The sequence below is a fragment of the Mus pahari genome, chromosome 3 (genome assembly GCF_900095145.1).
Source record: "Mus pahari chromosome 3, PAHARI_EIJ_v1.1, whole genome shotgun sequence".
Taxonomy (NCBI): domain Eukaryota; kingdom Metazoa; phylum Chordata; class Mammalia; order Rodentia; family Muridae; genus Mus; species Mus pahari.
In genome coordinates, this window is record NC_034592.1 from 86,137,299 (window position 1) to 86,147,754 (window position 10,456).

At 48.0% G+C, this 10,456-nt stretch overlaps 1 protein-coding gene across 1 annotated transcript in view; it reads right to left on the minus strand.

Moving 5' to 3' along the window:
• The window catches only part of Ldlrad3 (low density lipoprotein receptor class A domain containing 3), a 235,478-nt gene that overhangs the window by 98,967 nt on the left and 126,055 nt on the right, over positions 1 to 10,456 (minus strand). Inside the window, exon 4 of the mRNA XM_021192844.1 lies at positions 5,291 to 5,425. Within this exon, the coding sequence (XP_021048503.1) occupies positions 5,291 to 5,425 (135 nt within the window). The remainder of the gene's footprint in view (positions 1 to 5,290; positions 5,426 to 10,456) is intronic.

Consider the following 10,456-nt stretch of genomic DNA (forward strand, 5'->3'; position numbering starts at 1 on the left):
GCACACGCACACACACACGCGCACACACACACACGCACACACACACGCACACACACGCACGCACGCACACACGCACGCGCGCACACACACACACACACACACACACACACACACACACACCCCTGCAGAAGAAACAGCACAAAGTGTCATTTCTGGCTCTGGTGTGGCGCCAAAGCCTGCCATTCTCCTGAAGTCTTATCGCCAGAGCACAGCAAGGAGAGGAAGCTGCTCTGGCAGGCGCAACACTCCCCACCAACTCCCTGCTGGGGTGACTCACTGGCAGAACACACCTCGAAAATGCTCTAGGGGTGGGGAGCCAGCCCATCAGTGTGGTACTATCCTTGAGGAAGCACACGCATGAGAGCCAAGAGGAGGACCGTGCCCTCCCCCTAGTTCACAGTTCCCCTTCCTTTTAGCTCTCTGAAGCTGGGGCTAGACTGCTTCCTGGAGTTCCAGAGTACCAGAGGGTGGAGGCGGACAGGGTGGTGTGGGCAGGGTCAGGAGAAGGAATACTGCCTCCACTCAAGTTCACACCTTAGCTCCCTACTTGCTTGCAGTATGCACTTGGTCTAAGTAATCTTTAGTTCTTCATCCACAAAGTGGGCCGGAAGAACACAAGGTCCTGGGGTGAAGGGGGGATGGGTTGTTAGAACAGAGCAGAACCACGTGAGTGGGACAAAGGTCCCTGACACCAAGCTTGAACCTCAGCACGTTCTCTCCCTATAAAGTCCTTATGGTCCCTCCCGAAGCCCTGACAGGTCACCATGACCTGGGACTAGAATAGGAATCATTGGAGCCCCCCTTGAGAAGCCACAACTGAAGTCACAGAGGAGCTCTCCCTCCAGCCTCACCTGAGGCCGCTGGTGGGCCTCAATTCCTTCCTGGCTTTAGGTCAGAGTCCTCCCTCAGCTCCCTGTCAGAGCTGCCTCTGCAGCAGTGCAGCTCACAACATGGAAAGTGGCTTTCATCAGAGAAAGCAAGACAGAGTGAGAGGGAAGGGCTATTCATGGCCTGTTCCTGGAAATGACACCCAAACGTGTTTGCTGAATTTCTTTTGTTTAAAACCAAGTCATAAATTGTACATATGTTCTCACACAGCAATATTCACAATAATCAAAATGGGGAGGGGCCAAACGTGTTTGCTGACAGATAAACCAAACGTGATATATCAACAATAAAATGGAATATTATTCAGTCTTTCACAGGAAGAAAATTGCCTACATGTTATAAAATAGATGAACTTGATGACATGCTAAGTGAACTGAGCATCTTACAGTAAAGTCACGATATTTGATTCTCCTCTAAGTCCCCAAAACTCCCAAAGCAACCAAGATAGAAAGTGGAAAGGCAGTTACCAGGGTTATGGGTGGAGCAGCGAGAGAACACTTTTTTTTTCTTTGTTTCTTAAATCCATTCAGAGTTTCAAGATGTAAAAGTTCTAGCAATTGGCTGCATAATGCAAAGAGTAATTTCTGCCACTGAACTTTAAAAAGTACTTTCGAAAGTTAAGATAGTCAATTTTATGCATTTTTCTAGACAGGAGGGAGGGGGGGACAAGTCAAACAATCCAGATCACAGACAAAGAGGTGGGATGACACACAGGCAAAGAGTCAGAAGGTGCCATCACGAGACACCAAAGCCACATTCAGGTAGCATTTTCAAGGTCACCTGAATGATGCTCACACCCATCATCTGCATAGCAGCTGCTGCTATATCTAAGATACACAGTATCCTAGTTCCCAAGCATAGGACAGTACAGTGAGGCTGCCCCAAAGGTACCCTCTGAAAGTACCTTACAGCAAAGATGCTGTCAATCAATGAAGTCCTGATAAGACCTGACCCCACCACAAAGCCCCTAATGCACCCACAGAGCACACTGCAATGCACTCTGGTGGTCACCCCTGGCTCCAGTTCCTCACAGAGGATACACAGTGGGATGGAGGCTGGCTTCAACCTACTCAGAGGAGGAGAAAAGCATTTTGAACAACTCATGTTCTTGCCTTGAAGTCATATTTATTCATTTCTTCTAAATAAACAATGTAACGTATCTTTCTTTTCCCACATCAACTGATGTTTCAAGACACAGAGTCACTGAGCTGAGTTCCCAGTGCATTGTAACGGATGATGATACCATGAGGCATGAGTGTACATTACGTCCAGTCAAGAAGCCTCTGAGATGCTTCAGGAAGACACTGCATGGAGCCCTGACAGTTCACATTTAGAGCCCACCAAGTGGACTCTTGAGTGATTCACTCTCGTTTGAGCAGGGAGAGACATACACCTGGAGGGATGCAGAAACACAGGCTGGCCAGGGAGACTCACATCCAAGACTCTCAGCTTGTGCTTATTTTGGGACACATCCCCATAGTCGGGAGGGCAGAAACTTCCTTTATTGGACACATAATAGTACTTCTTGTTGCTTTCATAAACTGTGGCTCGTTTCACTCACATACTGAAACAAAGACACGATGTGGTACCACGGAGAGCAAGTTAAACATAACAGATTTTTCCCATTTGCTAACACTAACGGAGCCCATTACGGGTGAGGCAGAGGGCCACTAGGTTGGGACCTCTGGGACTAGAAAGGCAAAACAGGACACACCTTCCATTCCTTGGTAGCTAGGAAAGATTCCTGACATGGTGGTCACCACACATGGAGGTGTCACTCATTCCCTGATGCATTTGGGTAGTGACTTACAAAGCTCAGAGTGCAGGGAAGACGGCTTGGGTCTATCACTAAATCTTTTTCCTTTCTTCTTCATTTCCTTTTGGGAGAGGAGAACTGACTGCATCAACATGGCTCAAAGTCTTTAATTAGAATCTGAATGGTTTCACACATGGCCTGGGGGAGGCAGGGTGTCTCAGCTACTTTTCCTCTGCTGTGACAAAATGCCCTGACCAAAGCTACTTAAGAGAGAAAGGTTTGCTTCGGCTCACAGTCCCCGAGGAATGGAATCCATCAGGTGGACTGACAATCCGAATGAGCCCGACGACAACAACAATAATGTCCAGAGGGCAGAAGAAAAGCCTTCATCCCCCAACATTTCAACATCTTAGTATCGGTAAAAGTGGAACAGGGGGGTGGGAGGATTAAAAGCACTAACTTCAGCCAGCCTACAGAGGGACCAACCATCCCTCCAAAGGACAAACAACAACCTGGTCAGCCAAAAATGACCCAGGAAGCTGGAGGAGGGGTGTGGCAAGCATGCAAACACACAGAAGGTTAACGCTGACCCAAACAAATCAACAGCCCTCACTTGGAGCTTAGATCTAAGGTCCTCTCATGAAACACTCACGTACCCCGAGTGAGCCTAAGGTACACAAGCACAGCCGATGCTGTGTAAGATGCAGTCTTCCCAGGAAAATCTCCTATACAGACAGTTACTCAACTCTGTGACTGCATTCCCCATTGGCAGCCCACACTGGATCTTCCTCAGCATGTTTTCCTTTACAAAAACTTGACTTTGCAAAGGAAAGCTATACACAGAAGTTTAAATTTTCCTAGCTAAGTAGCGAGATCAAACTCTCTCAAAGGCTAGCCTAGGTTAGAGCAGTTGCTGTCAGACTTGTGCATTAGAACCCACCAGCATGGCATTAGAATGCAGTGCTGGACCCAACCACACACAAGGTGACTCACTCGGTCGGCAGCGGAGGGCCCAGCACCTGCAGTCCAAGAGCCTCCGTCCACGGCGGTGGCTGCTGCAGCTGGCTGAAAGGCTATTCTTATAGTAGCACTGATGAAGAAAGCAGACAGGAAGGAAGTTTTCCAAAACAGCACCCTCCAACAGCCCACTCCCCGCCTCACTCAGCCCTCCCTGTAGAGTCTGGCAAAGCCTGTTCTGATACACATTTGCCTTTTCTACAGCCCTCGGGCACACAGACATTAGAGGTCATAGTTCCTGCTTGGTCCACATCCCACTGGGGATGTGAATATGGTCCATTGGCTCATTCATTAATGCATTTGTAATGACATAATGAACAGCAACCGAAGGAAGAGCCAGGACCTTGAGAATAACCTGTATGTACCCTTTCGAAACTTCCCCTACCTGCCTCCACCTCAAAACACACTGCAACCAGGTAAGCCTCTTGCCTGTCTTGAGGCTTTATTAAATCTACAAACATGACCAACCCTTCAGTAGAACATTGAAAGACAAAGGAACTGTACCAACAACCGATAATATGGGTGAATTGTAGTCATAACACCATGAAGGGTAAGAAGAGATCATATGCAAATAAAACCAACTTGTAACATTAGAAATACATGTTCTTCTGAATGCCTTAAAATAGAAGTATATTTAAAAATCTTACTTCATTGTAATCACTGAAGGAATCCATGTTGGGAGTAGGGTGTGGCTCGGTTGGTAGAATAGTCACTATTCACTAGCATGCGTGAAGCCCAGGGTTTCCTCCCCAACAGTAAGTAAAACCAGGCATGGGGCTTATGCTTGTAATCCCAGCAGTGGGAAAGTGGAGCAGAATAATCACAAGTTCAAGGTCATTCTTGGGTACACAGAGAGGGAAGGAGGGAGAGAAGGAGGGAGAGAGAGAGGGAGGGAGGGAGGGAGACATATTCACTGAACAGGATTCTGTGACTTCTGACAGGAAGGAGGGCCCTCATCCCTCAGTGTCCTCCCTCTTCCACCCTGCAGCTGCAGCCTTCAGTTTCCACAAAATAACTCCCAAATCAAGAGCTTTCATATGCACAGGCAATTCACACAAGAGGGAACCAAGAAGTAAACAAACTCCGGGGGCCTGGGGGTGTCCGTGCTCCTCATAATCAGACAGCAATGACAGCATATGGGGAGGCGAGCATTTCACGACTGCTAAGTTATAAAAATGAGGAAGAGAGCAGCCCAACCCAGAGCAGCTAGAACTGCCAGGCACAGCAGTGAAACCAAACAGAAGAGATGCAGCCAGCTGTGTGGGGAAATTCGGTCACGACCCACACAGGCCTCTTGTTCAGCAGCTCTCATCTTAAAGAGGGAAGCAGCTCACATGACTCCCAACAACACGACAACTTAGAAAACCACAGCAGTGCAACGCAGGAGAGGCAGTGCAACCGAGGATGAGCGCAGGAGAACCGTACAGGCATCGTTCATCGCATGAAGGATAGCAAGTCAAAATGGTAGGCGCACGCTCCATCGAGACGGTGCAACACCCAGGATGAAGACGAGCACACAAATCACTGCGGCTGCTGTTTGGAGGAGAGGAGGGGTGTGCTGTCCGTGTTGTCTGAATCTCTTTTGTTGCTGTTTGTTTTGTGTCTCTCAGTGGAGAGGAGCACACCTACCTAGAGAACTCTCGCAGCTCTCCTCGTCACTGTTGTCTTGACAGTTATTCTGACCATCGCAGATGAAGCTCTTGTCGATGCACAGGCCGTTCCGGCAGTGGTAGCGGGCCGTGGAGCAAAGCAGGGGGTTGGCAGCTGTGGAGAGAGGACAGTGGGTCATAAGGGAGCCCAGCATATCCCCTTGAGGACCCAGGAGCCTTTCTAGTGAGAGAAACAGCATGGTCAGGCTGTAGGGTTAGAGTCATAGCTCATCCAACCCAGAGCCTAGCCAGCCCATGACCTGTGCCGATAAGCTTCATCCTGTCTCCTTCTAAACCCTCCTCCCGGGCCTTGTTAAGGTGCCCTGTGACCACATGGTCAAAGCCAGAGGTCAAGGCCTCATTCTGAGCAGCTGACCTTAGGCTCCCCAGCAGCTTTTGTTGAGTCTGAGGCAGAGCTTGGAGCTCACAGACTTTACTCGTGCAGTCTACAGAGATGGCTGGTGACGGGAGACACAGGAGAACACCAGACCCAGAAACAGCGGCTGAGCTGGAGACCTTCTGCCTCTAAGGGTGGGACCAGGTGATGAGACGCATGAACGACAAATGCTTCTTCCATCTTCTCTCTCCTTCTGGTTTTTAAAAAATAGTGTGAGTATGTGTGTGTCCATGCGTGAGTACACACGTGTGTATGTGTGTTTGTCCTTATTACGTATGTGTGCTTCCATGTGTGTATATGTGGGGTCGATGCATGTGGGTGAAATCTAGAAATCAACATCAGGTGTCCCCGTTAGTTACTTTCCACCTCATTTTTGAGGCCTGGTCTCTTATTGGGACTGAAGCTTATCAAGTACCAAGATGGGTGAGGTGGCAAGTTCAGGAGTTTTTCCTATCTCAGCCCCACACCACAGGGCTGAAATTACAGATCAGCATCCATACACCCAGGTAATGGATGCTACAGATGTGAACTCAGGTCCCCACGCTCATGTGGAAAGCACTTTATAACTTCGCAGCCACTCCAGCCCCTCTGATGCCCTCTCTACAGAGCAGAGGCTCCTCATTCTTCCAGGCCCACTAGGGTACTGGTGGTCTTCGCTTCTTCCTTGCCACCAAGCAGACCTTGAATTTACGCAGGGACTCTCTTGAGCAGCATCTTCATGGGGCAGCTGGTCACAGCTCTTTGAGGGAACTTAAAGGAAATTGTGGTCCTGGGGTCTGCCAGTCAGGAAAGGGGTGCCAACTGCATAGTTCTAGGCAGACCTAGAACTGGTGAAGAGCACGGAGCCATCTCCCCAAGGAAATGGCATTTATACAATACAGTTTGTTTCCTATCAGTGAAGTGGCTGAGCGGAAATGTCTTCTAGAAGCTGGGTATGGTGGCTCACCCTTCCAATCCTAGTACTCCGGTGGAAGAGGCAGGTGGATCTCAGAGTCCAAGGCAAGCAGGTCTATAGTGAGACTCTATAGTGAGACCTTACCTAAAAACAGTCACCAATCCCAACCCTGACACTCAGTCAATGTGCAAACTCTCATGCTGAGTCTGACATGATGCAGAGACTGCTCGGACTAAAGGTGTAAGCTACCACACACAACAGCTCAAGGAATTTCCACGGAACCACTTCAGGGACTGAAAATAGGGCCCTGTCTTGTCCTCACTTCCCTGCAAGGGGTGTGGAAATGAGGCAGATTCCATACAAGTACAGATCTTCTGTGAGATTATTCATGTCTGTTCACTAGCTGTGTCATCTCCTAGCTATGTCTGCCCTGGTCCCCCAGATCGTGTGCCCAAGAGATGGAAGGACAGTAGTGAGGACGAAAGGAGCTGTCACGGACCTCCAGTAAGGAACTATGCCTGCACCTGCACTGCACATGGCAAGAATGTACCCAAGTGAACATTAGGCCTAGCCTAGAGGCTCTGCAAAGTCAAAGCCAAGTCAGACCCAATGTCTCTCCACGGTCCCCGGACTATACTGTGTGAGCTGAAATCTGTCTGCTCCACTCCTTCTTGAGCTCCATTGACATACCTGGATATTATAGTTCTGAGGACTTGGTCAGTTTCCAGTTATACAAACCTGAAGATGATTGTGTTTTTCCTTTTCATTCAAGGTAGAAAGTTTAATTTGAAAGGTCAGAGGAACTAGCAAGATTGGACAAGCTAGAGGACCAACAGCCATCTGGCCTGATAAAGTAAGGGTTAATTTAAATCACCCTAGGCCAGAGAATGGCTTAGCTTAATCAAACTGGAACCAAGGTCTGGCTACAGCCAAAACCCAAGTGGGAAATCTAAAACCACAAGTCACATTTGATTTTCGTCCATGGCAACACTTCAAAACCCAGCTTTCTGTGCATGAGCATCCAGCACAGGGGCCTTGGGGGTCCTTGCACTCTGGTGGGTCTGTGCATCCAGAGCATCAGGACCGATCAACTCACTCAAATAGCCTGGAAGGGCAGGAAGAAAGGGCCAAGGATGAAGGGGTGGGGCAAGCTCATGTCAGCATCTAAGTTGGACACACCAGGGTGTCATCCTCTTACTGAATGAGACACACCAGGGTGTCATCCTCTTTACCTTCTCACTCAGAAGCTTTCGAACTGCCCCAAGGAAAAATAGTCCAGGTCTTGTGTGTGACTGTTTACCTGCATAGAGATCTGAGTGTGTGTGTGCTTGAAAATAAGACACAGGTTGATTTTAATGAATACAACGAACAAGCCCAGCAGCCAGAGTATATAAAGAACTAACTTTGACAACTACAAAGTAAAAGTCAGCAAGGCAGAAAGACAGGCAAAAGGATACAGAAGCATTTCCCATAAAAGAGGCTGCGACACAGTCAGTAAGTCTCAGGGGTGACGCACAGCGAGGTGTCAGACGTAAGGTCCTACAGCATAGGTTATTATGAAGATGTGGAGGGAGGCTTTCTCCTGGCTTCTGAAGGGGAAGCAGTCAGTAGGCCCACCTTGGAAATCAGTTTATTAATAAGTAATCCACCTCCTGCTCAAGAGACCAATAAACAAACAAAAAAATGTATTCTGGGGCAATGTGGGGGGGGGGGGGAGTTAAGAACTGACCCAAATGGTCAAATCAGAGAGAGTTTTAACAATGTAATACTGAACAGCCTGGGTCAGGTTTTCCTACAAAGAGCCACTTAGTTACGTAATGGAGGTTTTGCCAATCACTTTGATTTTCATCTGTACTGTAATGACTTGACCTGGCTATTGTGCTGGTACTTGATAAACAACGGACACAGCTGTGTCCTTCTAATAAAACTTTATTTACAAATACAGTGACCCATAAAATGCCAACAGCTGGAATAAACAAACTGATGTGAGGGTTCTTCCCTCTGTGTCCACTGGGATTCTAGGAGCCACAGAACTCCAACACTTTAGCCCACTCCCACATGGAGCAGACAGACAGAGGGAAAGGACAGTGAAAAGACTCCCCAAAGCCAGCCGCAAGCTAGTAGAAGGTCTTGTGGCTACATTCATGCCTAGAAAATGCTGGGAACCTGAGAAGCACTCTCAAGCTTCCACCCCCAGTGTTTTCTGTGTCTCCCTTAACACAGGGCCCGACAAGCCCTGCCTTCCAGCTCCCAAGGACGGACCAAAGTGAGACGGAGCTTGTTTGCCACCCGGTAGACAAACCAACAGCCAACAAGAAAACCAACAAATACAACAGGAGACAGAAAAGGAAAATAAAATTTAAAAGTTACTTCAAGAATTCCAGATGGAGAAAAACAGTTTTTAAAAAGACTGGAAAGTTACAAAAGTAGAAAGCAAAGGCAATCCCACTGCATAGCTCAGCCTTAAAAAAAAAAAAAAAAGTGTTCTATAGAATGGCCCTGGGCTTCTATCAGAGAGGATAAATGGTGACAAAGCCAAGATGCAACACAATCTTGGAGAAAATGCCTGCCAGTGAGGTACCCAAGCCATCAATGTGCAGTCTCTAGGCAGACTCGCTCATCAGGGAGGCCGATCTCCCCCAAAGCTCCAGGAAACTCAAGTTTTCGTACATGTCTTTGAGGCCTCTGCAGCTATTACTGTGCTTGGCACAAATTCTGAACTGCCAGTTCACAGATGAAGCAGGAGACAGTGTGTCCTACGGGATGTTGTGTTGCGGTATCTTTGAGCAATACTTAATGTACCTCAAATGTTTATGCTGTCTTTATCCTAGCTAAGGCTTACTAGCCATTGAATAGCATGGGACTTTACTCAGTTAGCTACAGAGAGGAACAGTGGGCCCTGTAGTATCTATTTCACAGAAGATGCAAAAAAAAATGTGGCATCAACTTAACAGACAGAATTGCCGGCTCAGAAGTTCCTTAGAAATTGTCACCATAAAAACGCTGGGGCTCCAATGATCTGCTTCCTAGTACACAGTACACAGGAAAGGCAGGGAGGGGAATAGTTTCAGGGAGGCAGCTAAATAAACTGGCTGCCCATTTTGTCCACATTGGACAGAGTGGATCATAGGAACCTGCAGTCATCCAAAAGCAACTGACCGGCTTCAACTCAGGAACTGAAGCATCTTTCTCCAGTAGGCAGGACTTATAAGTGTCCTCTAACTCATTTGAAGCATCTCCACTTTAAAACATTCACGTGTAAACTGTCATCAGCTCCCACCATAAGGTGATTACTACTCAATTCCAAGCCTTATGGACTCTGTGGAGACCCTTCCCTCCACAGTTCCAATTTCCTTGTGAAGTTTACAGCTGGGACAAGTAGGGCAAGCCAAGCCTTCCTCATGTCTTAGATGGGGTCTATGGTCTCCAAAAATCAGAGATGCTAAAACATCATCTTGTGGTACATGGTTCCCTCCAGCCTCATGCACGGCTCCCTCTGTAGCGTGGAATATGCTCACTGCTTTGCCTGGGGCTTGTCTGCCAATAACTATAAGCTTTTATGCTCCTTTCCATCTGCTAACAGAGCCTGTCCAGCACCCAGACAATCAGGTTTTGGCTCAGCAGTCCTCATTCCCGCGCTCCAAGACAAGATGTGGCTATGTACACCCTTATTCTGCAAAAAGAATCTGTGGGAGGAAGAGCCATTACCCCAGACAAATGAGCAAGGGGTAAAGAATGCTCCACCTCACCTGCCTTCCTCCCACCTCTGCAGGTCCTGGGCATTTGGGGTCTTAATGCTCCCTCCCCGAGACAGTGTGGTCGCTGGCAGGATGCAGGTATATGACTACAGATAG